The 26,936-nt window shown below is 46.9% G+C and overlaps 1 protein-coding gene across 4 annotated transcripts in view; it reads right to left on the reverse strand.

The window, feature by feature from the left end:
* NDST1 (N-deacetylase and N-sulfotransferase 1) overlaps window positions 1–26,936 on the reverse strand; it is a 150,352-nt gene that overhangs the window by 28,608 nt on the left and 94,808 nt on the right. For all 4 annotated transcript variants that reach the window (XM_063928653.1, XM_063928655.1, XM_063928652.1 and 1 more), the window contains exons 3-8: window positions 19,283–19,765; window positions 19,101–19,188; window positions 18,058–18,212; window positions 16,193–16,378; window positions 13,425–13,553; window positions 12,177–12,359 (exon numbers count right to left, since the gene is read on the reverse strand). In XM_063928653.1, coding sequence (XP_063784723.1) covers window positions 12,177–12,359; window positions 13,425–13,553; window positions 16,193–16,378; window positions 18,058–18,212; window positions 19,101–19,188; window positions 19,283–19,765 — 1,224 coding nt within the window. The remainder of the gene's footprint in view (window positions 1–12,176; window positions 12,360–13,424; window positions 13,554–16,192; window positions 16,379–18,057; window positions 18,213–19,100; window positions 19,189–19,282; window positions 19,766–26,936) is intronic.

Here is a 26,936-nt window from a genome sequence, read left to right on the forward strand (position 1 = left end):
CGGCATTGGCCGCTGCTGCTGGCTTCCCCAACCCGGCAATATGCCGGGCGGGTTGCCATAGCAGCGGGGGGCGGAGCCGGCGCTGGGCAATGAGATTATCTCCGCGCCACCTCTCCCTGCTGTGGTAAACGGGTCCCATCGACCCGGGAGCCCGTTTACGCAGCCACTGACCCGGTATTCAACCCGGGTATTACACTGCTTTATTCCCGATTTGAATTGCCGGGTCAGGCGACCCGGGATTTCGGCTATGCCCCTTTCACACCGCACGCTGAGCCTGGTCGATACCGGGGTATTTGTGCGGTGTGAAAATAAGATTTTAAACCTACCGGTAAATCTATTTCTCCTAGTCCGTAGAGGATGCTGGGGACTCCGTAAGGACCATGGGGTATAGACGGGCTCCGCAGGAGATAGGGCACCTAAAAAGAACTTTGACTATGGGTGTGCACTGGCTCCTCCCTCTATGCCCCTCCTCCAGACCTCAGTTAGAGAACTGTGCCCAGAGGAGATGGACAATACAAGGCAGGATTTAGCAATCCAAGGGCAAGATTCATACCAGCCCACACCAATCATACCATGTAACCTGGAACATACATAACCAGTTAACAGTATGAACAAACGACAGTAACGGTCCAAGACCGATGTCAACTGTAACATAACCCTTATGTAAGCAACAACTATATACAAGTCTTGCAGAGTTTCCGCACTAGGACGGGCGCCCAGCATCCTCTACGGACTAGGAGAAATAGATTTACCGGTAGGTTTAAAATCTTATTTTCTCTCTTGCGTCCTAGAGAATGCTGGGGACTCCGTAAGGACCATGGGGTTTATACCAAAGCATCCAATCGGGCGGGAGAGTGCATATGACTCTGCAGCACCGACTGAGCAAACGCTAGGTCCTCATCAGCCAGGGTATCAAACTTGTAGAATTTAGCAAAAGTGTTTGACCCCGACCAAGTCGCCTCTCGGCAAAGTTGTAATGCCGAGACGCCTCGGCAGCCGCCCAAGAAGAGCCCACCTTCCTAGTGGAATGGGCCTTAACCGAATTTGTTACCGGCAATCCAGCCGAAGAGTGAGCCTGCTGAATCGTATTACAGATCCAGCGAGCAATAGTCTGCTTCGAAGCAGGAGCGCCAATCTTATTGGCCGCATACAGGACAAACAGCCTCTGTTTTCCTAATTCTAGCCGTCCTGGCTACATACATTTTTAAGGCCCTGACTACGTCCAGGGATCTGGAATCCTCCAGGTCACTTGTAGCCACAGGCACCACAATAGGTTGATTCATATGGAATGAAGAAACCACTTTAGGCAAAAATTGCAGACGTGTCCTCAATTCAGCTCGATCCACATGAAAAATCAAGTAGGGGCTCTTGTGTGACAAAGCCGCCAATTCTGACACTCGCCTTGCTGATGCTAAGGCCAACAACATGACCACCTTCCAGGTAAGAAATTTCAACTCAACCTTGTTAAGCGGTTCAAACCAGTGTGACTTTAGGAACTGCAACACCACGTTCAGGTCCCATGGTGCCACTGGAGGCACAAAAGGGGGCTGGATGTGCAGCACTCCCTTTACAAACGTCTGGACTTCTGGAAGAGAAGCCAATTCCTTCTGAAAGAAAATCGAGAGGGCCGAAATCTGTACCTTAACCGAGCCTAATTTCAGGCCCATATCCACTCCTGTCTGTAGGAAGTGGAGAAGACGACCCAGATGAAAATCTTCCGTAGGTGCATTCTTGGTCTCACACCAAGACACATACTTTTGCCAGATACGGTGATAATGTTTTACCGTCACCTCCTTCCTAGCCTTTATTAAAGTAGGGATGACCTCTTCCGGAATCCCCTTTTTCGCTAGGATTCGGCGTTCAACCGCCATGCCGTCAAACGTAACCGCGGTAAGTCTTGAAATACACAGGGCCCCTGTTGCAACAGGTCTTCCCTCAGAGGAAGAGGCCAGGGATCTCCTGTGAGCATCTCTTGTAGATCCGAGTACCAGGCCCTTTCAAGGCCAGTCTGGGACAACGAGTATCGTCTGTACTCTTCTTCGTCTTATGATCCTCAACACTTTTGTGATGAGAGGAAGAGGAGGAAACACGTAGACCGATTTGAACACCCACGGTGTTACCAGAGCGTCTACTGCTACTGCCTGAGGGTCCTGAGACCTGGTGCAATACCTCCGAAGTATTTTGTCGAGGCGTGACGCCATCATGTCTATTTAAGGAGTTCCCCAAAGACGTGTTACGTCTGCAAAGACTTCTTGATGAAGTCCCCACTCTCCTGGATGGAGATCGTGTCTGCTGAGGAAGTCTGCTTCCCAGTTGTCCACTCCCGGAATGAAGACAGCCGACAGAGCGCTTACATGATTTTCCGCCCAGCGAAGGATCCTTGTGGCTTCCGCCACCGCGACTCTGCTTCTTGTCCCGCCTTGGCAGTTCACATGAGCCACTGCTGTGATATTGTCTGATTGAATCAGAACCGGTAGGTTTCGAAGAAAACTCTCCGCTTGTCGAAGGCCGTTGTAAATGGCCCTGAGTTCCAACACATTGATGTGTAGACAGGACTCCTGGTTTGACCAAAGACCCTGAATTTTTTTTCCGTGTGACCGCTCCCCATCCTCGGAGGCTCGCGTCCGTGGTAACCAGGATCCAATCCTGAATTCCGAACCTGCGACCCTCCAGGAGGTGAGCACTTTGCAACCACCACAGGAGGGACACTCTGGTCCCTGGGGACAGAGTTATTTTCCGATGTAAGTGCAGATGGGACCCGGACCACTGGTCCCATTGAAAAGTCCTTGCATGGAACCTTCCGAAGGGAATGGCCTCGTAGGCCGCCACCATTTTCCCCAGAACTCAAGTGCATTGGTGAACTGACACCCTTTTCGGTTTTAGCAGGTCTCTGACCATGTTCTGGATGTCTTGGGCTTTCTCTATTGGGAGGAAGACCTTCATTTGTTCCGTATCCAGTATCATACCTAGGAACGGTAGTCGAGTTGTCGGAATCAACTGTGACTTCGGTAGATTTAGAATCCAACCGTGTTGCTGGAGCACTCTCAGAGAGAGCGCCACACTGCTCAGCAATTTCTCCCTTGATCTCGCTTTTATCAGGAGATCGTCCAAGTATGGGATAATTGTGACTCCATGCTTGCGCAGGACCACCATCATTTCCGCCATTATCTTGGTGAAAATCCTCGGGGCCGTGGAGAGTCCAAACGGCAACGTCTGAAATTGGTAATGACAATCCTGTACAGCGAATCTCAGGTATTCCTGATGGGGGGCATATATGGGGACATGAAGGTACGCATCCTTTATGTCCAGAGACACCATAAACTCCCCCTCCTCCATGTTGGCTATTATCGCTCTGAGAGATTCCATTTTGAATTTGAATCTTTTTATGTACAGGTTTAGGGATTTCAGATTCAAAATAGGTCTGACCGAACCGTCCGGTTTCGGGACCACAAATAGGGTTGAGTAGTAATCTCTTCCCTGCTGGTGCAGGGGAACCTTGATTATCACTTGCTGTATACACAGCGTTTGAATTGCAGCTAACACTATATCCCTTTCCGATGTGGAAGCTGGTAGGGCCGATTTGAAAAATCGGCGCGGGGGCACCTCCTCGAATTCCAATTTGTAACCCTGGGAAACTATTTCCAACACCCAGGGATTCAGGTCCGAACTGACCCAGGCCTGACTGAAAAGTCGAAGACGTGCCCCCACCGGTGCGGACTCCCTCAGGGGAGCCCCAGCGTCATGCTGTGGGTTTTGGAGCAGCCGGGGAGGACTTTTGTTCCTGGGCACCTGCCGAAGCAGGTGCTCTCTTGCCTCTGCCCTTACCTCTGGCGAGGAAAGAGGATCCCCGACCTCTTTTGGACTTGTGCGACCGAAATGACTGCATTTGATAGGGTGTTACTTTCTTTTGCTGTTGGGGAATATATGGTAAAAAAAATAAGAATTTACTTACCGATAATTCTATTTCTCATAGTCCGTAGTGGATGCTGGGACTTCCGTAAGGACCATGGGGAATAGCGGCTCCGCAGGAGACTGGGCACAAAAGAAAAAGCTTTAGACTAGCTGGTGTGCACTGGCTCCTCCCCCTATGACCCTCCTCCAAGCCTCAGTTAGGATACTGTGCCCGGACGAGCGTACACAATAAGGAAGGATTTTGAATCCCGGGTAAGACTCATACCAGCCACACCAATCACACTGTACAACCTGTGATCTGAACCCAGTTAACAGTATGATAAACGTAGGAGCCTCTGAAAAGATGGCTCACAACAACAAACAACCCGATTTTTTTGTAACAATAACTATATACAAGTATTGCAGACAATCCGCACTTGGGATGGGCGCCCAGCATCCACTACGGACTATGAGAAATAGAATTATCGGTAAGTAAATTCTTATTTTCTCTGACGTCCTAGTGGATGCTGGGACTTCCGTAAGGACCATGGGGATTATACCAAAGCTCCCAAACGGGCGGGAGAGTGCGGATGACTCTGCAGCACCGAAAGAGAACTCCAGGTCCTCCTCAGCCAGGGTATCGAATTTGTAAAATTTTGCAAACGTGTTTGCCCCTGATCAAGTAGCTGCTCGGCAAAGTTGTAAAGCCGAGACCCCTCGGGCAGCCGCCCAAGATGAGCCCACTTTTCTTGTGGAATGGGCTTTAACAGATTTTGGCTGTGGCAGTCCTGCCACAGAATGTGCAAGCTGAATTGTACTACAAATCCAACGAGCAATCGTCTGCTTAGAAGCAGGAGCACCCAGCTTGTTGGGTGCATACAGGATAAACAGCGAGTCAGATTTTCTGACTCCAGCCGTCCTGGAAACATATTTTCAGGGCCCTGACTACGTCCAACAACTTGGAGTCCTCCAAGTCCCTAGTAGCCGCAGGCACCACAATAGGTTGGTTCATGTGAAACGCTGAAACCACCTTAGGGAGAAATTGAGGACGAGTCCTCAATTCTGCCCTGTCTGAATGAAAAATTAGGTAAGGGCTTTTATATGACAAAGCCGCCATTTCTGAGACATGCCTGGCTGACGCCAGAGCTAACAGCATGACCACCTTCCATGTGAGATATTTTAATTCTACAGTGGTGAGTGGTTCAAACCAATGTGATTTTAGGAACCCTAAAACTACATTGAGATCCCAAGGTGCCACTGGTGGCACAAAAGGAGGCTGTATATGCAGTACCCCCTTGACAAACGTCTGAACTTCAGGCACTGAAGCCAGTTCTTTCTGGAAGAAGATCGACAGGGCCGAAATTTGAACCTTAATGGATCCTAATTTTAGGCCCATAGACAGTCCTGCTTGCAGGAAATGCAGGAAACGACCCAGTTGAAATTCCTCTGTGGGGGCCTTCTTGGCCTCACACCACGCAACATATTTTCGCCAAATGCGGTGATAATGTTTCGCGGTTACATCCTTCCTGGCTTTGATCAGGGTAGGGATGACTTCATCTGGAATGCCTTTTTCCATCAGGATCCGGCGTTCAACCGCCATGCCGTCAAACGCAGCCGCGGTAAGTCTTGGAACAGACAAGGTCCCTGCTGGAGCAGGTCCTTTCTTAGAGGTAGAGGCCACGGGTCCTCCGTGAGCATCTCTTGCAGTTCCGGGTACCAAGTTCTTCTTGGCCAATCCGGAGCCACGAGTATAGTTCTTACTCCTCTCCTTCTTATGATTCTCAGTACTTTGGGTATGAGAGGCAGAGGAGGGAACACATACACCGACTGGTACACCCACGGTGTTACCAGAGCGTCCACCGCTATTGCCTGAGGGTCCCTTGACCTGGCGCAATATCTGTCCAGTTTTTTGTTGAGACGGGACGCCATCATGTCCACCTTTGGTTTTTCCCAACGGTTTACAATCACTTGAAAGACTTCTGGGTGAAGTCCCCACTCCCCCGGGTGGAGGTCGTGTCTGCTGAGGAAGTCTGCTTCCCAGTTGTCCACTCCCGGAATGAACACTGCTGACAGTGCCACCACATGATTTTCCGCCCAGCGAAGAATCCTTGCAGCTTCTGCCATTGCCCTCCTGCTTCTTGTGCCGCCCTGTCTGTTGACGTGGGCGACTGCCGTGATGTTGTCCGATTGGATCAATACCGACTGACCCTGAAGCAGAGGCCTTGCTTGACTTAGGGCATTGTAAATGGCCCTTAGTTCCAGGATATTTATGTGAAGAGACGTTTCCATGCTTGACCACAAGCCCTGGAAATTTCTTCCCTGTGTGACTGCTCCCCAGCCTCTCAGGCTGGCATCGGTGGTCACCAGCATCCAATCCTGAATGCCGAATCTGCGGCCCTCTAGAAGATGAGCACTCTGTAACCACCACAGGAGAGACACTCTTTTCCTTGGAGATAGGGTTATCCGCTGATGCATCTGAAGATGCGATCCGGACCATTTGTCCAGCAGATCCCACTGAAAAGTTCTTGCATGGAATCTTCCGAATGGAATCGCTTCGTAAGAAGCCACCATTTTTCCCAGGACTCTCGTGCATTGATGCACTGACACTTGGCCTGGTTTTAGGAGTTTCCTGACTAGCTCGGATAACTCCCTGGCCGCCTCCTCCGGGAGAAACACCTTTTTCTGGACTGTGTCCAGAATCATCCCCAGGAACAGTAGACGTGTTGTTGGAATCAGCTGTGATTTTGGGATATTTAGGATCCACCCGTGCTGACGTAGCACTACCTGAGATAGTGCTACTCCGACCTCTAACTGTTCCCTGGACCTTGCCCTTATCAGGAGATCGTCCAAGTAAGGGATAATTAAGACGCCTTTTCTTCGAAGAAGAATCATCATTTCGGCCATTACCTTGGTAAAGACCCGTGGTGCCGTGGACAATCCAAACGGCAGCGTCTGAAACTGATAATGACAGTTTTGTACCACAAACCTGAGGTACCCTTGGTGAGAAGGGTAGATTGGGACATGGAGATAAGCATCTTTGATGTCTAGAGATACCATATAGTCCCCTTCTTCCAGGTTCGCTATCACTGCTCTGAGTGACTCCATCTTGAATTTGAACCTTTTTATGTAAGTGTTCAAGGATTTCAGATTTAAAATTGGTCTCACCGAGCCGTCCGGCTTCGGTACCACAAACAGCGTGGAATAATACCCCTTTCCCTGTTGTAGGAGGGGTACCTTGATTATCACCTGCTGGGAATACAGCTTGTGAATAGCTTCCACTACCGCCTCCCTGTCGGAGGGAGACGTTGGTAGAGCAGACTTCAGGAACCGGCGAGGGGGAGACGTCTCGAATTCCAATTTGTACCCCTGTGATACTACCTGCAGGATCCAGGGGTCCACTTGCGAGTGAGCCCACTGCGCGCTGAAATTCTTGAGACGGCCCCCCACCGTGCCTGAGTCCGCTTGTAGAGCCCCAGCGTCATGCTGAAGACTTGGCAGAAGCGGGGGAGGGCTTCTGATCCTGGGAAGAGGCAGCCTGGTGCAGTCTTTTTCCCCTTCCTCTGCCCCGGGGCAGAAATGAGTGGCCTTTTGCCCGCTTGCCCTTATGGGGACGAAAGGACTGAGTTTGAAAAGACTGTCTTTTTCTGCTGAGAGGTGACCTGGGGTAAAAAGGTGGATTTTCCAGCCGTTGCCGTGGCCACCAGGTCCGATAGACCGACCCCAAATAACTCCTCCCCTTTATACGGCAATATGTCGTTTGGAATCCGCATCACCTGACCACTGTCGCGTCCATAACGCTCTTCTGGCAGAAATGGACATCGCACTCACTCTAGATGCCAGGGTGCAAATATCCCTCTGTGCATCTCGCATATATAGTAATGCATCCTTTAAATGCTCTATAGTTAATAATATACTGTCCCTATCCAGGGTATCAATATTTTCAGTCAGGGAATCCGACCAAGCCACTCCAGCGCTGCACATCCAGGCTGAGGCGATTGCTGGTCGCAGTATAACACCAGTATGTGTGTATATACCTTTTAGGATATTTTCCAGCCTTCTATCAGCTGGTTCCTTGAGGGCGGCCGTATCGGGAGACGGTAACGCCACTTGTTTTGATAAGCGTGTGAGCGCCTTATCTACCCTAGGAGGTGTTTCCCAACGTGCCCTAACCTCTGGCGGGAAAGGGTATAGTGCCAATAATTTATTAGAAATCAGCAGTTTTTTATCGGGGGAAAACCACGCTTTATCACACACCTCATTTAATTCATCTGATTCAGGAAAAACTACTGGTAGTTTTTTCACACCCCACATAATACCCTTTTTTGTGGTACTTGTAGTGTCAGAAATATTCAATGCCTCCTTCATTGCCGTGATCATGTAACGTGTGGCCCTACTGGACATTACGTTGGTCTCCTCACCGTCGACACTGGATTCAGTATCCGTGTCTGGGTCTGTGTCGACCATCTGAGGTAACGGGCGTTTTAGCGCCCCTGACGGTGTCTGAGACGCCTGAACAGGCACTAATTGATTTGCCGGCTGTCTCATGTCGTCAACAGTTTTTTGCAAAGTGCTGACATTGTCACGTAATTCTTTAAATACGACCATCCAGTCAGGTGTCGACTCCCTAGGGGGTGACATCACTAACACAGGCAATTGCTCTGCTTCCACATAATTTTCCTCCTCATACATGTCGACACAATCGTACCGACACCCAGCACACACACAGGGAATGCTCTGAAAGAGGACAGGACCCCACGAGCCCTTTGGGGAGACAGAGGGAGAGTTTGCCAGCACACACCAGAGCGCTATATATATACAGGGATAACCTTATGTAAGTGTTTCTCCCTTTATAGCTGCTGTTTTATATTAGCTGCCAATAGTGCCCCCCCTCTCTTGTTTTACCCTGATTCTTGTAGCAGGACTGCAGGGGAGAGTCAGGGAGCCGTCCTTCCAGCGGAGCTGTGAAAGAAAATGGCGCTTGTGTGCTGAGGAGAAAGGCTCCGCCCCCTTCACGGCGGCCTTTTCTCCCGCTTTTTTCAGGAAAACTGGCAGGGGTTAAATGCATCCATATAGCCCAGGAGCTATATGTGATGCATTTCTTTAGCCATATAAGGTTTTTATAGTGTTTTATTGCGTCTCAGGGCGCTCCCCCCCAGCGCCCTGCACCCTCAGTGACCGGAGTGTGAAGTGTGCTGAGAGCAATGGCGCACAGCTGCAGTGCTGTGCGCTACCTTATCTGAAGACAGGAACGTCTTCTGCCGCCGATTTCTCCGGACCTCTTCGCTCTTCTGGCTCTGTAAGGGGGCCGGCGGCGCGGCTCCGGGACCCATCCAGGCTGAACCTGTGATCGTCCCTCTGGAGCTAATGTCCAGTAGCCAAGAAGCCCAATCCACTCTGCATGCAGGTGAGTTCGCTTCTTCTCCCCTTAGTCCCACGATGCAGTGAGCCTGTTGCCAGCAGGTCTCACTGAAAATAAAAAACCTATTTAAACTTTTACTCTAAGCAGCTCAGGAGAGCTACCTAGCATGCACCCTTCTCGGCCGGGCACAAAAATCTAACTGAGGCTTGGAGGAGGGTCATAGGGGGAGGAGCCAGTGCACACCAGCTAGTCTAAAGCTTTTACTTTTGTGCCCAGTCTCCTGCGGAGCCGCTATTCCCCATGGTCCTTACGGAAGTCCCAGCATCCACTAGGACGTCAGAGAAATTTGATTTACCTGCTGTAGCTGTGGAAACCAGGTCCGTCAGCCCATCCCCAAACAATACATCACCCTTATAGGGTAGTACTTCCATATGTTTTATGGAATCCGCATCACCCGTCCATTGGCGAGTCCATAAGGATCTTCTCGCTGAGATAGACATGGCATTGGCCCTAGAAGCTAGCAATCCAATGTCCCTTTCAGCATCCCTCATGAATAAGACTGCGTCTTTAATATGGTCTAGAGTTAAGAATATAGTATCCTTATCCATATTATCAAATTGATCTGTCAGCTCATCTGTCCAAGCTGCAATTGCGCTACACACCCATGCCGACGCAATTGTCGGTCTTAGCACAGCACCCGTATGAGAATAAATACACTTTAAAGGTAGTTTCTTGCCTGCGATCTGCAGGGTCCTTAAGGGCCGCTGTGTCAGGAGACGGTAGCGCCACTTTCTTGGACAAGCGCGTCAGGGCCTTGTCCACAGTGGGGGGTGATTCCCAAATCTCCCTGTCCTGCTTAGGGAAGGGGTATGCCATATAAATTCTTTTGGGGATCTGCGGTCTCTTACTCGGAGTCTCCCAAGCTTTTCCAAAGAAATCATTCAATTCATGAGATGTGGGAAAGTTAATAATCTGTTTCTTTTCCTTAAACATGTGTACCCTTGTGTCGGGGACCGAGGGTTCATCCTCAATATGCAACACATCCCTTATTGCCACAATCATACACTGAATGGTTTTAGTCACCCTAGGGTGCAATTTTACTTCGTCGTAGTCGACACTGGAATCAGAATCCGTGTCGGTTGTAGTGTCTTGTGTTAAGGGACGCTTTTGAGACCCCGACGGGCCCTGTGAGTCGGTCCAATCCGAGGATTGACCCCCTGATGTCCCCCCTAATTCAGCCTTATCAAGCCGTTTATGTAAAGATGCCACACTTGCATTCAACATATGCCACATGTCCATCCAATCCGGAGTCGGCACAACCGACGGGGACACACCACTCATTTGCTCCACCTCCTCCTTGGAGAAGCCTTCCGCCTCAGACATGTCAACACACACGTACCGACACCCCACACACACAGGGATTAACCTATAAGGGGACAAAACCCCAACTAGGCCCTAAGGAGAGACAGAGAGAGAGTATGCCAGCACACACCAGCGCTTAAAAACACTGGAAAAAATATGACCAGATAGCACTTTTCTATATATAATATGCCAATTCCCACTCACTGCGTCGCTAATGTGCCCCCCTCCTCTTTTTTCCAGCCTGTGAAGTTCAGCAGGGGAGAGACCAGGGAGCCAGCGTTTTCCTCATGCAGCTTCTGTGGAGAAAATGGCGCTGGTTAGTGCTGAGGATCAAGCCCCGCCCACCCGACGGCGGGCTTCGGTCCCAGTGATTTTTCAATAAAAATGGCGGGGGATCATAGATTTACTGCCTCTGCAGCCTAATCAATCTGCATTTGCCCAAATGTGAGGTTTATTGCTGCCCAGGGCGCCCCCCCCTGCGCCCTGCACCCTTCAGTGCTGCTCTGTGTGTGTGTGACTGGGAGCAATGGCGCGCAGCTTACCGCTGCGCGCCTTACCTCATGAAGATCTGATGTCTTCTGCCGCCTAAGATGTTTCTGCCTTCTCATCCGGCTTCTATCTTCGGCATCTGTGAGGAGGACGGCGGCACGGCTCCGGGACGAACCCCAGGTGAGACCTGTGTTCCGACTCCCTCTGGAGCTAATGGTGTCCAGTAGCCTTAGAAGCAGTGCCCAACTTGACAAGCCAGCTCTGCTTCTCTCTCCTCGGTCCCACGATGCAGGGAGCTTGTTGCCAACAGGACTCCCTGAAAATAAAAAACCTAACAAAATTCTTCTTCAACAAAAAACTCTGGAGAGCTCTCTGCAGTGCACCCATTCTCCTCTGGGCACAAGATCTAACTGAGGTCTGGAGGAGGGGCATAGAGGGAGGAGCCAGTGCACACCCATAGTCAAAGTTCTTTTTAGGTGCCCTATCTCCTGCGGAGCCCGTCTATACCCCATGGTCCTTACGGAGTCCCCAGCATCCTCTAGGACGTAAGAGAAAGGGGTATAAGAAGTCACACAGAAGGGGCAGATGTACTAAGCCTGGAGAAGTGATAAAGAAGTGATAAGTGGAAGGTGATAACGCACCAGCCAATCATTATGGGTCTGAAAAATGACAGAAGCTGATTGGCTGGTGCGTTATCACCTTCAACTTATCACTGCTTTATCACTTCTGCAGGCTTAACACATCTGCCCCAGAGTTAGATAGTAGGATCAGCCAGGCCCTAGTCAGCACAGAGCAATGATATGATGCTACGTTTACAATGATGCATACAGAAACTGGCATCGCTAATGTTTTTACTTTATTTTATTTCTGTACTTTATAACAGTGACTATTAAATAATTAGGGAGGCGATTTATCAAAGCTTGGAGAATGATTAAGTGGAGAGAGAGAGATAAACCAATCAGCTCCTAACTGCCATGTTACAGGCAGCGTTTCAAATATAAAAATGACAAGAGCTGTTTAATCACTCTCCAAGATTCCCCCTCCCCAAATCCTAGGATTCCTGGGTTTTCCGTACCTGCCACAAGGGGTCCTTCTCCTCTGGGAAGATCTGGAAATATTTGTGGGCCAGCTGCACAGGGGGCAGAGTCTGCAGCTTGAGGTTCGTCCAGGCGTTGAGAAACTGCACTAAGTGCTTGAAAGTGTACAGTCCCAGACGATCGTTGCCGTAGTTCGATAAGTGGGTCATGAAAATGCTGATCTGAAATTAAACAAACAATAAAGGATTGTAACAGCATGCCAAGAAAAGAAGCGAAACTAAATAACACACAAATAAAAAAAGAGATGTTCTAAAACCCCAAATCTGTGCACAGACATATTTGCAGAACTGTCAAACAATCCCATTCATAAAGATAGACATTTATCAGTCTTCCAATCAGCCAGAAGCATTATAACATTTTACAAGTAGCAATACTGCCCATGGAGATTATTCTGATAAACGGGCAAAAGATATATACTCAGATTGGTCAGGGGAAAAAAATTACAACAGCAGTTTTTATTATCTTTTTAGCACGTCAATTAAGGTGGAATTACGGAACATATTTCAATGTACTTTTATTTAATAAGTTGAGTGTGAGGAAAAACCCAGCAAAGATATTTATCACGGAGAGAGCCTTCTGTCAGACCATTCCGGCACCAAATTAATATCGCCCCCAAAAAGTCCTTCACCTTGAAAACACACCAGTAAACATGACACCAGTATTTTCTCAAGGTCGGCAATGAGCCAGCAAGATCATTCCTGAAGCCTTTGTCCCTAATGACTGTTAAAACAACTTCCAGGAAATCAAGAGCAGGCCTTCGTTATCCAACGGAAATAAAGCGGAGCATTTTCCAGCAGCACAAGCCATCAGCGTACTGCAACGCATTTATCCTATGAAGAAACCCTCGGAAACAATTACTGCTTCATTAAATATTGATAGTGCATTACACAGAGTTTCTTTTAGAGTGTACAACAACCTGGCAGTTTATCGATGTGATTGACTGGAACAATCTCAATAAAACCACCCGAGATCCGCAGCCTCATATAGTCCCATTATTATCTGAGGTTTTGCAGGAGGCTCAGTAAAGGAAGGAAGAGGGGGGGTGGGGGGAGAGTCAGGTCGCAGCACTCGATCACATTCTGAACACAAATAAGTGTACGGGGACAAGGTTGAACACTACAAACGATGTCACGAGGGGTTATAAATGCACGCAGAAGATATACAGCGCAGCTGGCGGCGGGATCCCATGCCCACACAGAGACACCGTTATTTTGTTTTTAACTCACTGGGTTTAGAAGTACTGTGAGAAAAAGCTCGCCGCCATTAATAATTTTGTCCAGTTCCACAGGACCCCCGGGATACTCGTTATAGAATATGGTGTGCGTGAAGAGGCCGCAGGTCTGCCGAGGAAGGACCTGTGAAAAAGAAAACAGTTTGGTAAAAGATGATGAAATAAAATTATTCCATTGGCAGCTCATCTACACATAAGCGACTTGACGGGTCTAGAAAGTTCAGGTTACTGAGGAAAATGGGCCATTTTGCAGGATCGCTTTTAAAAGGGGGTACAATTTCACCTCGAGTTCAGATGTAACATTTAGACATTTATAGCGGAAAGCTGGATGGATATAACATTGAACAAGAGGTCTCTGATTATTAGGTTTAATTGTTTCAGCTGCATTTTTGTCTTTTACTGTAATATGCTGCAAACTGTATGGACAGTACTTTGTGCTCTCATTAATTATATGATAGGACTAACTATAAACCTTGGTTTCTAGAAACAGAAAGCGGATTGGAGCTGTCTAAGGCGCCCCTGGCTGCTGAGTGATGTATGAAAACAGAGAGAACACCACTCTCTAAACAAATAACCAATGGTACAAAATAAATGTTTTTTGCTCAGTTACATATATAAATATGAACTCTTTATGGACTCATTATGAAATAAATTCTGGATGGAATACTCAGGACCAGTTGAAGGAATGATGGGCTCAAGTTTTTTGCTGTATTTATTAATTTTTCTTGAAAGCCCTATATATCATATATATGTTGAATTATTGTTTAACTAATATATAGATGAATGTATATAAATATTCTGATCCAATGTGAAGGGGTTGAAAAGCCTTTCTGAATGATCCTCTGAAATGTTAATGCGTTCCACTTCACGTTTCTGGAGTGGAACGCATGAGGGTCCGCTCACTGTGAAAGGATTGTATCACGTGAGCATTGAGTGAAACGCATATGCGTTCCAGCGGCCGGCACTTCCGCTCCCGCTAGGGAGCGTGATGGAATTGAATAGTTCCAGCGTCCGGACACTTCCGCCGGAACCTGGATGGAATTGTGCGTTCCATGGTGCGTTCCACGACGGGATACTTCCGGTTCCACCGTGGGGTTTAACGCACAATTAAGGCTATTAGCAAGCTAAAAATGTTTTTCCTTAGGATGAATTAGACTCAGAGTGGATTTATGTACACTCTGGGTTGATGTTAAAACGATTGAATCATTTTAAAGGACATAAAGAGGGCTAATTCAACCCGTGACCTCACTTCCTGTATTAGGTAGATGTTTGGTATAAATTCCAGCACATGGCTCCCAGTCTGCATGCCTTGATAAAGATCTCCTGGAGAGATCGAAACGCGTTGGTTGCAGACAGGAGCTGACCATTTTTTATGTACTGCCTGGTCTCCCCTTTTGGATTCTAGACTCTGGAAGCCTTGAACTAGTGGGACATTCCGGAATCCGACTTGTCAAGTGTTTGGATACCAGCAGCCTGTTTCCCTGTGTGAGACCATGCAACATTGCTCCTTGTAATTTTATATGTTTTATGGACATTTTTGTATTCCCTCTTTGTTAACCAGTTTGGGATACATCTTTTATGGAATAAATTCATTGGACTTTTCATCCACTGTTTGGTTTTTTCCTGGATGTTGAAAGAAACCTTTACATGCTTACGAAAATCAACTGAATTGTGAGTTGGGGTACGCTGTCATCTCTTGTCACTTCAGAAAGAAACCTTTGTGTTTTATATATCATCATCTGCTGTGAGTTGGGGTACGCCCGCTAGACAGTTTTTCTTGGGGATCTAATACATCCGTTTAAAGATACCTTTTTATGTTTGAAAAAACATCTTGCCTGTGAGTTGGGGTATGATTACCTGAATTTAACCACCTAACTGAAAGGAAAGTTTTTAAAGCTATGGTGAAGGATTTGCACTATTCCCTAACTTCAGAACCTACCACTCGGGTGCAACACCACCTATCATAGACATACTACACTATTGTATTGTTATATCCTTTTACATGTACCATCTGCATTGAGAGTGGAAACCATCAACTGGGAAGTAGAAAGAACTATCCTCTACGGGATTTTCCATACCTAAGGGAAGTTTTCCATTTGTTTTGGCGCTTGATGTTATATGTTGACATTTATTTTGTACCATTATAAACCTTGGTTGTCCGAGCCCAGCGGCTACAGGAACAAGTCCAGCCAGATACATCGCTAAGTAACCCTCTACATCCCAAACTAAATTGACAGCGAGTTGATAAATCCACGTACATTTCAGGACCATGGTCTAATTTGTCCAAACGCACCGGAACCAAGTTTAAGCAAATACGTCTCTACAGTTCCCAGGATAGAACCACTTCAGACATGATTAGGGTATTATAAACATAAACAAATAAGACATGGAGGGAATCGGGAAAAAAAAATTAAATTGATGAACAACTTTTTAAGGCTGGTTACACGCGTTCATACAGCCAACAAACGATACATCGGCAGGACCATCGGTTTGTGTTTACAGATGATAGGTGTGAGCGACGTTGGCCAAGTGTGTACCAGTCTTACACATAACAATTCCAAACACTGTTGACATCTAAGGGTAGATTTAGTTAACCACAAGCTTGCACTGTGCACATTGCAGGTAATTATAAACACGCAAGGTCACCCTGCCTGGATAAGCCACGTAAGGTGCACAAATTAACAATGGGACCTTGACACGAATTGAATCTGCCCCTAAAGTGCATTTTCTAAAGAATTCAGGCAAATAAAGTTTAGAATTTACCATAATTCCACTATGGATGAATCCTCTTCGGAAGCGTGCAGGTTTCAGGTGGGGGTACTCCTCAGTGCTTGTAATCTTTATCCCCCAAATTTGCTTCCACGCTTCGTAGAGTTGCACATGGATGGGATAAACTCCAGAGTGGTGAGGGGCCACAGCATACCCCATATCTGTAGGTATACCATGCTCCTAAATCACGACCAAGAAATTGTATTTATGTTAGAGAAAGTAACCATGACAGACTGATATAGGACTCCTTAAAGGATCATCAAGCTAATACACACGATATACAATGAAACAGAGGGGAGACCTAAAAAAAGAATAATAATAAAATAAAAATGTAAAAAATTAAATTCTATTTACCCAGGATATGGATGGAAAGTGAAATCAATATGCTAATTTCAGTGTTCTGTAAAACTCAACCAATCACCCCAAACCCACGGCAGCTCAATAGTGTAAGACGTAGCTATAAAAGAAGAGTGCAGCGGCTCTCAAAAATAGCATACTAGTCAGCCTCATTAGCATACTAGTCAGGCTCATTAGCATACTAGTCAGCCAACCTACCAGAACCTCTCCCAGCCAAAAGGGATGTTTATTCTACAAGTCACAGAAGTCTTTTAAAAAGGAACATATGTTGCTTACACATAGAATGGTGCAGACTTTATAAGCCAAAACAAGGCAATGTAGCCTATCAAATGATTAGGAACCACTAACATAACATGGGAATAGCTAGAAATACATTCCCGTTGAGATCCAACAAATGTTATTGGAGGCCAGCAATTTTCCTTTAGCACCTGCTGATGTAGCCCAAAGAATTAAATGGTAAATGCAGCACAATTGAAATCAGTGGTTCCTGACAATCTGCTGTATGTAGCTTTTATTCGCGGGCCAAAGTATTATAGGAAGGGATATAAATGGATAAACTGCATCCTTAGATTTGTAATGAGCACTGAAAACAAATACAAACTGACTGCACTGAACACCATTATTTGAAGCACCAGTTCAAAAATACATTCCGTAACTTTTTTTTTTAAATTTAAAGCAAGCAAAGGCTTCTATTCCCAGATTTCAATACACACGCTGATCCGTATCACTTTCACAGCCGACGCTGGGCAAGGTCTCTGTGATGATTCTCTAAAGGCATCCAGACGGCTCAGAGTGTGATAAAAGCTACGAAAACATGCTACTGCACAAAAGGCTAGACTCTGCCCATTAAGAAGTGTAAAGTAAGCAAAGCATACTCTGCTGTAACACATTTCAGCTATTAGAACAGCAGGTATTGCTCATGTGGGATGGACTGTAAGAGAAATGACAGCATGCGGTGAGCAACTTGCAGTTTACACTTGAGCAGAAAATAGTAAAATGCTTCTGCTGACCTACATTGCTGGAAGCATATGAAGACAATCACAAGTAAACATGATAAGCAGAGAAATACACGTAGGGGGAGATATGTCAAACAGTGAAATTAATGTAGAAGTGGACTAGTGGAGAATTTGCTCAACATTCTACCTATCATTTTATAGAATGTACTTCATAAATTCTACCTCAAAGCTGATCGGTTCCTATGGGCAACTTCTACACTTGTCTACCTCTCCACGCTTTTCATTGCTTGACACATACCCACCCCCCCCATAAAACAAAACACTATGGGGGAGCTGCATCAAACCTTAGAAAGAGGAGGAGGAGGTTGCCCATCGCAACCAATAAGCTTTTAGCTATCATTCATCTAGCAAAGTCCATACAATGACAAATAGAAGCTGATTGAATGATAGGTAACTTCTCCACTTGATCTCCAAGGTTTGATACATCTCCCCCTATATGACAGACGTTACAGTAATCATCTGCTGTAATGAAATCTATGAACTCACCATAGCAAACTTCCGATTCAGGGCCATCTGCTCGGCCAGCACGGACTGGTTGTGGAACAGGTGAGGCTGCATGTGACTCCACATATGGGGGAACCACCAGAACTGCTTGACGTAAGAAAGCAAGAGGTCATCTCCTTCGTCCTCCGCGTCCGTACCTGGCCCCACAAGTAAGAGCGAATGCAGAATGAAATCTGTGGCGTCTCATGACTGACAAGAAAACTAACACTTTTGTGCAATTCACAGAGATGAAAGCGGCATTTACTCAATTTTTCGGACAGTTTTTTTTTTTTGGCCTTCAATTTTTGGAGAAAAGGGCTTTTAGATGACTACAAAAATATTTGGCCCATTACTCTGGACAGATAAAGAGCAAAGCTGTCATGACGCATTCGAGTCACACTAAGTCATTGAACCTTCCGTATTGAGGACCGGTCAGTGCCGTAAGCGGTCAGCTGCAGCTAGTAAAACCCAAATAGCAAATGATTGGGGTTGCATTTAGAGGCGTCATCCGTGCAGTAGCTACAACTAGAACGCGTGTTATAATAGGGATCACTGCAAGAATCCGCAGCACCTGGAATGCAGTATGTACTATATTTAGTGTGTTCAACATAAGCAAGGATAGAAGACGCATTTACCATAGAGATAAAGGATTTTTACAAAAATAGACGTTCCAGCTGTGTACCGTATTATTTTAGCTACCAAGGAGGAGATTTATCAAGCGTTGGAAAGAAAGTGTAGAGAGATAAAGTGCCAACCAATTAGCTCCTACTTGTCATTTTACAGGCTGTGTTTCAAAAATGAGCTAGGAGCCGATTGGTCGGTACTGTATCGCTCTTTAAGCTTTGATAAATCTAACCTAAGTGATTTTTTTTTATTATAGAAACTAAACTGACACCCTCAGTGCCCAAAGACGTGCATTCATGTATGTGGGGACAGTTTATCTCCCCAGAATCCCGCCTCCCCCCCCCCCCCCCCCCACAATAAAAACTCAAGCAAATGTCCTCATTCCATAGAATAACAAATTTATTTATAGTCGCCTCCCTCACCTGTGTGGAAGAACTTTCCAGAAAAGCCGAGGTTAAAGGTGAAATTAGGGATGTGCGCTCTCAACTCGTTCTGGGTGTCAAACAGTGCCTGGAACAAAATGGCGGCAGTCACGTAAGGATACAAAACACACGCTACAAAATGGAGTCCCGTCATTGCACCAGCATTTATTAACCACTCTTACCTTCACATCTTCTACTTTCATGCGAGTCCCCTCCTTGCCAACAAATATATCGTCGATGTCCACGAGCACATAGCGATTGAGCGGAAGGGACAGCCGCTTCCCGGTCAGGAAGGACACAGCGTCCACAAACACTAGCTTGTGAAGCCAAAAGTTCAGGTTGTTGCCAAAAAGGACCCTCGGGATGCCATCGTGTAGGCCCAGATCCTGTACCACAGTGGTGTGCAGTGCCGCGTCCACGCTGAGGTGAGGTATAGTCTCTGCTGACTTGGTCTTGGCAAGGAGAACTGGCTCATAGGTGGAATGGTTGGACTGGAAGACCGTCCAGTCTTCACCCGGTAGATCACCCTTTTCCACCTGGTTTGGTTTGGTGATGTACAGAAGGGGGGATTTAGGACTGATGCTGCAGTCTTTGAGTCCTAGATTGGAGTGGAGGAAAAGGGGGAATCCTTTGAGCTGAGCGCTCAGCAGACTGTTCTCGTTGGCCTGTAGTGGAAAGAAACACAAGTTACAGATATTTTGCCGCAGTTATTGGCTGAAAAAGATACACTGTGGGGGAAGATGTATCAAGGCTTGGATTGGGTAAACTGAAGGAGTTACCCGAACCAATCAGATAGGTCTATTCATGAAGCAATGAGAAGAGAAGATTAGTGAGCCAGTGGAGAAGTTGCCCATAGCAACCAATCAGCATTGAAGAAACATTTAGAATTTGCATACCATAAAATTATACAGAGCAGCTGATTGGTTGCCATGGGCAACTACTCCACTGGCTCACTTCTCCACTCTTTTCACTGCTTCATGAATAGACCCCTTACTGTCATTTATCTAGCACAGTCTATAACACGGGAGTTGTTTTGGGCAACCAATCTATTTTCATCTGTCCCCAAGGCTTGACGTATCTCCCGCTCCATAACACACGGTCAGAATGCCAACAGCTAAGCATCCTGAGTGATGTGTACTTTGTAGTAGAAGCCTACATTACATACCTAGAAGGTAATTCTAAACCTATATAAAATCTTTTACGCCCCATTCCCCTGGTCTTAAGCCCAGTCCTATTCTGACTATTCCAGCATATTAGCACTGTTTACACTGGAGATCCCGCTAATGACCACATACTCAGCGCTTCACCAGAGATATTCACACCTGTTCCTAGAGGGGACAAAGCAAATTCTTGGCTCAGGGGACAAAGAGCGTTGTTACAGTATGCGGCTTACCGACACACCGAGCAATGGGGCAGATGATGGATATTTAACACTTTGGAAAACATCACACACACACACATCAAAGGATTAAGCGCACATGACGTGTACGGGACAGGATTTATAATGAGATTCTCATCAGCTTTAGCAGCGAAGATGAATAATGTTGTGCGGAGAAAGACCTTTCATCATGGGGGTAAAAAGCGAATAAAGAAAATAAATAAAGTCAGTGGTATTGGGAAGCTGGGTGACATTTCATTAAACAGGTGAGGGGGAAGAAGTATCTATTAAAGGGGCAGATGTATTAAGCCTGGAGAAGTGATAAAGCAGTGATAAGTGGAAGATAATGCACCAGCCAATCAGATCCTAACTGTAAATTTACATATAGGAGCTGATTGGCTGGTGCATTGCCACCTTGCACTTATCACTGCTTTATCATTGCTCTATTACTTCTTCAGGTTTCATACATCTGAGTTCTGTTAGCACTAGATAAATCTGCGATAGCAGAGGTGGTAAATGCTCATTGTGGCGTTCCCTCTGTCACACTGGCAAATCTTAAGTCAGGATCTGTGAGACATTAAGAACAAGGTGTAATCTAATGGACATCCAGCCGGCACTAAGTTCTTAAAATGCTGATGGCACTATTTTATAGTGTATTGATCTAAACAAGGCTGATGCGCCCTAGTGCACAGTGCAGCAAAGGGACAGAAGAGGACCAAATTAATGTACCAACGCGTTTCGTTGCTGTATGATTATGGCGTTAATTCCACTACTTTGGGACTATCACTGGTCCAATCTTTACAACGTCCTTACCTTACACTTAACATTTAATTCTTGTTTTTATAGTTTCAGTTCCCAAACAAAAGGTCAAAAGGATTATTAGGAACAGTTTTATAAGACGGCTTTAAAGGTCGTGGTATCCAAAGCTATATGGACTGAGAACACATCAAGCTTTACTTTGGAAATAGCACAAAGCTGCTCCCTTAATAGAACTGTGTCCCTTAGAACGACATAAACAGACGTAGAACCCAAATAGAAAACTTGCATGATGATATAAAGACATACCTGCAAAGCACAGAACATTACATTAAGACAAAACAATGCTTTTAGTAAATGTCACGGGATATTAAAGGAACCAAAAAATGAACGGCATCTGAAGGTGGACAGCATTGCAAGACAAACTTATAATCACATTGATTACCTCAGTTATTTACCGTTCGTTCTGATAATGGGCCGCAATATAGTAGACAAAAATGTGATTGAGATAGGACAAAAACAACAGAGACAGGAAGGCCGTTCCCCCCTCCGCCCCCGTCGCAAATAATGGTATCCAGTTTGGAGGCCACCAAGTCATGCGGAAAGACAGTAACTTACATAATATTTATGGACTTCAAACATAAAGTCTATTTATTTTTCCAGCCACAGGATCACAACGAAACGTTGAGCAAACAGGTGGCCAATGAAATGTCTGCCAGGATCAGGTTACAGGGGAAACCTGCTGACATAGGCAGTCCTCATATGTCGTGCAACATAAAATTATTATCGTTACCATAAAGTCTTACATGTGGCTACACAGACAGGAACAGCTCACATATTAACTTTACGCAGTCACGGCTGCACAGCTGTATGTGCTAAAGCAGACGTATGCCGGGAATGGAGCTCTGAGAGGGCCTGGTGTAGTTGGATGCACTAAAAATGACTTACTCGGAAAACAACATATGTTGCCGGGATTTTATAGTCCAATAAAACAATCGCTCTCCTCAGAGGCTCCTCATGCAAAAGCCCTTTTCTGCTTCATTGTTCTTATATTCTCTTATATGCAGGCTGCTACGACCAATGTACGGCTGAGATAAGATTTAATTTTACCTGGACGTAGTGCTGTACCTCATTTTGTACAGGGCACAGTGGAACCAGGCCATGTTGTGTGCTGATCCACTCTGAGAAAGTCACCTTTTAACTCACCAGAAACTACAGTATGTATATCTGAGGCACAGAGCGTATGCAGCCAATCACGAAACGGCTTCAAGTATGGGAATATACACACATACGCGCGCGCACACACACACACACACACACACACACACACACACACACACACACACACACACACACAGTGGGGTGCAGCAACATAAAAAATGCAGCCAAACCTCCGACAAGCTTAGTTTACAGAGATTTGGCCACTGTGGAAGTTCTGCACCAAGCCATACTTGCCTACCTGACCCTCTCCATGAGGGAGAAAATGCTCTGTTCCTGGACTTTCCTGGTAATGTATGACTGCCATCACCTGTGGTGAGCTAGTTAATTGATAAGAAAGGTGTTTCACCACATGTGATGGCAATCATACATTACCAGGAAAGTCCAGGAACAAAGCATTTTCTCCCTCATGGAGAGGGTCAGGTAGGCAAGTATGCACCAAGCTCTGGAATGAGATACATTCCGGTGCTGGCATGAGGTTGGCAATGGCATCTGTAGATGGTATTACCCTATAGAAGCCTATGACTTATTTCAGTCTTTCCCACCCACCCATGAGAAAGTGATCCACTCAGATCTCATCCAGTATCCCTCGCAGCACTCGAAGCATGCACAGACGGACACCCGGGTCCTAAACCCGGAAGTCCCCACACCTCAAAGGACAGCTCTCATTGAGCTGTCCTTTGCTACAGTATTCATGCATGTGGCGTTAGTAAATGCAGATATGCATGCGATACATCATGCATCCGGCCCGACTGTAGGTTATACATCGGTCAGTGCGTGCCCAGCTTATGAGCGGATATTTGAACTTTGGTGAGCAAGCAAAGAGCAGCTCCTATACAACCTAATATTTACAGCTATGCAAAATGATTCATCTCCTTTTGTCACATATGCACAGATAACCACAAACCTTCGTTATCTACAAGGCATCATTTAATGTTGCAAGTTTTTCTGCAATGACTAAATGGAAGTAAAAAAAAAAAAGTCCCAAAAAGACAATAATTCCCGTTGAAGATAAATGGTCTGAAAAGGGCCATGTGTTGCTCAGCAGACTGGGAGGGGATCTCCGTGAACAGAAAGACATCAGTTGAAATAAGATGTCCATTAAGACCCCCAGTTGTAGAACAATGCCCCATTTATGGCTCCGTCAACGGATTAAGGCCACTCAGCTGGACTAAAGTAAGATCTTAGTCGGCAGCACAGAAAGCAGAGAGAATGAATTGGCCTTAAAAGCCGGAAACCAAAGCAGCGTCTTTAGAAACTGAATTTCCACAGATTTTGGGAGACCAGGTCATCAGTCCTAATGCTACAACATTCAGGCTACCGGGCCTATTTATCAATTTGCTGGACGTGTTGCTGCACCTGTGTAAACTTAGGCCACGCATGCGCACCGCAAGAGCCGAAGGGATTTAAACGTTTACGTGCATCTACAATGGAGGGGCGCCTGCGCACGACCCATTTGGCGCATATGCAGAACAGGTCCTGGATGTTCGCATACAGCGACCACTAAGCTGTAGCCTGATTGGCAGGCTGCAGCAATTTGGGGGTGGAGAGTGGGCACAGCTGGGCAGTGTTCCGAAAATGAGGCGTCAGACCAGTTTCCTGGGAGTGGCGAGGGCAGGGTCTGCGTCTTCCAACCAAGACTTTCTGGCCACAGCTACTGAGCTGCGAGAGCCAATCTGCGCAACCTCAGTGTCGCTTTGATGGCCAATAGTCAGCCAGCAGCGATGTGATATGAATCAGGCCCAGAGAATTTTATGTTTAAGAACTTGATAACCAGCACTCCGGGGAATAGCCAGAACTTTGTGGCCCGACAGCAATGGCACCCCTTGCACCATACTTGCCTACCCTCCCAGAATGGCCAGGAGGCTCCCGAAAAGCGGGTGGCCCTCCCGCCCCCCCCGGAATGGTGGGCAAGCCTACCGCTTTCCGTGCTACCCCTCCACGACCCTCCTCGGCCTCCCGCAGCAGAGAACAAGTGGGCGGTCCGATGACGCGATTCAGCTATACAGCGCCTTTTCTCGGCACTGCATAGCGGGGGGCAGAGTCACGATGACGTGATCATGATGCCACGCCCCCGTACTGTCCACTACCCTGTTGGCCACACCCCCAGAACGCCCATCCTGCTGCCGGCCACACCCCGATTCACCTACAACGCTGCCTCCTCCCGGAGGAGGAGGCAGCAAAGTAGGTAAGTATGCCTTGCACCCACTATAGCTACGAATATGCCTGCACTTATCACAATGTGTTCTGCATTACTGAAAGTAACGAAGAAGAGGCCATGCGATGGCACCTGGGTTATAGGCGTAGTAAAAATAAGAATTTACTTACCGATAATTCTATTTCTCGTAGTCCGTAGTGGATGCTGGGAACTCCGTAAGGACCATGGGGAATAGCGGCTCCGCAGGAGACTGGGCACAAAAGTAAAGCTTTAGGACTACCTGGTGTGCACTGGCTCCTCCCCCTATGACCCTCCTCCAAGCCTCAGTTAGGATACTGTGCCCGGACGAGCGTACACAATAAGGAAGGATTTTGAATCCCGGGTAAGACTCATACCAGCCACACCAATCACACTGTACAACCTGTGATCTGAACCCAGTTAACAGCATGATAACAGAGGAGCCTCTGAAAAGATGGCTCACAACAATAATAACCCGATTTTTGTAACAATAACTATGTACAAGTATTGCAGACAATCCGCACTTGGGATGGGCGCCCAGCATCCACTACGGACTACGAGAAATAGAATTATCGGTAAGTAAATTCTTATTTTCTCTAACGTCCTAGTGGATGCTGGGAACTCCGTAAGGACCATGGGGATTATACCAAAGCTCCCAAACGGGCGGGAGAGTGCGGATGACTCTGCAGCACCGAATGAGAGAACTCCAGGTCCTCCTCAGCCAGGGTATCAAATTTGTAGAATTTAGCAAACGTGTTTGCCCCTGACCAAGTAGCTGCTCGGCAAAGTTGTAAAGCCGAGACCCCTCGGGCAGCCGCCCAAGATGAGCCCACCTTCCTTGTGGAATGGGCTTTTACAGATTTTGGCTGTGGCAGGCCTGCCACAGAATGTGCAAGCTGAATTGTACTACAAATCCAACGAGCAATAGTCTGCTTAGAAGCAGGAGCACCCAGCTTGTTGGGTGCATACAGGATAAACAGCGAGTCAGATTTTCTGACTCCAGCCGTCCTGGAAACATATTTTCAGGGCCCTGACTACGTCCAGCAACTTGGAGTCCTCCAAGTCCCTAGTAGCCGCAGGTACCACAATAGGCTGGTTCAAGTGAAACGCTGAAACCACCTTAGGGAGAAATTGAGGACGAGTCCTCAATTCTGCCCTGTCCGTATGAAAAATTAGGTAAGGGCTTTTATAGGATAAAGCCGCCAATTTAAATTTAAAGCCGAGACACGACTGGCTGAAGCCAGGGCCAACAGCATTACCACTTTCCATGTGAAATATTTTAAGTCCACAGTGGTGAGTGGTTCAAACCAATGTGATTTTAGGAACCCCAAAACTACATTGAGATCCCAAGGTGCCACTGGAGGCACAAAAGGAGGCTGTATATGCAGTACCCCCTTGACAAACGTCTGAACTTCAGGAACTGAAGCCAGTTCTTTCTGGAAGAAAATCGACAGGGCCGAAATTTGAACCTTAATGGACCCTAATTTTAGGCCCATAGACAGTCCTGTTTGCAGGAAATGACCCAGTTGAAATTCTTCTGTAGGGGCCTTCCTGGCCTCGCACCACGCAACATATTTACGCCAAATACGGTGATAATGCTGTACGGTTACATCCTTCCTGGCTTCATCCGGAATGCCTTTTTCCTTCAGGATCCGGCGTTCAACCGCCATGCCGTCAAACGCAGCCGCGGTAAGTCTTGGAACAGACAGGGTCCCTGCTGGAGCAGGTCCTTTCTTAGAGGTAGAGGCCACGGGTCCTCTGTGAGCATCTCTTGAAGTTCCGGGTACCAAGTCCTTCTTGGCCAATCCGGAGCCACGAGTATAGTCCTTACTCCTCTCCTTCTTATGATTCTCAGTACCTTGGGTATGAGAGGCAGAGGAGGGAACACATACACTGACTGGTACACCCACGGTGTTACCAGAGCGTCCACAGCTATTCCCTGAGGGTCCCTTGACCTGGCGCAATACCTGTCTAGTTTTTTGTTGAGGCGGGACGCCATCATGTCCACCTTTGCTTTTCCCCAACGGTTCACAATCATGTGGAAGACTTCTGGGTGAAGTCCCCACTCTCCCGGGTGGAGGTCGTGTTTGCTGAGGAAGTCTGCTTCCCAGTTGTCCACTCCCGGAATGAACACTGCTGACAGTGCTATCACATGATTTTCCGCCCAGCGAAGAATCCTTGCAACTTCTGCCATTGCCCTCCTGCTTCTTGTGCCGCCCTGTCTGTTTACGTGGGCGACTGCCGTGATGTTGTCTGACTGGATCAGCACCGGCTGACCTTGAAGCAGAGGTCTTGCTAGGCTTAGAGC

The sequence above is a fragment of the Pseudophryne corroboree genome, chromosome 6, assembly GCF_028390025.1.
Source record: "Pseudophryne corroboree isolate aPseCor3 chromosome 6, aPseCor3.hap2, whole genome shotgun sequence".
NCBI classification, from domain to species: domain Eukaryota; kingdom Metazoa; phylum Chordata; class Amphibia; order Anura; family Myobatrachidae; genus Pseudophryne; species Pseudophryne corroboree.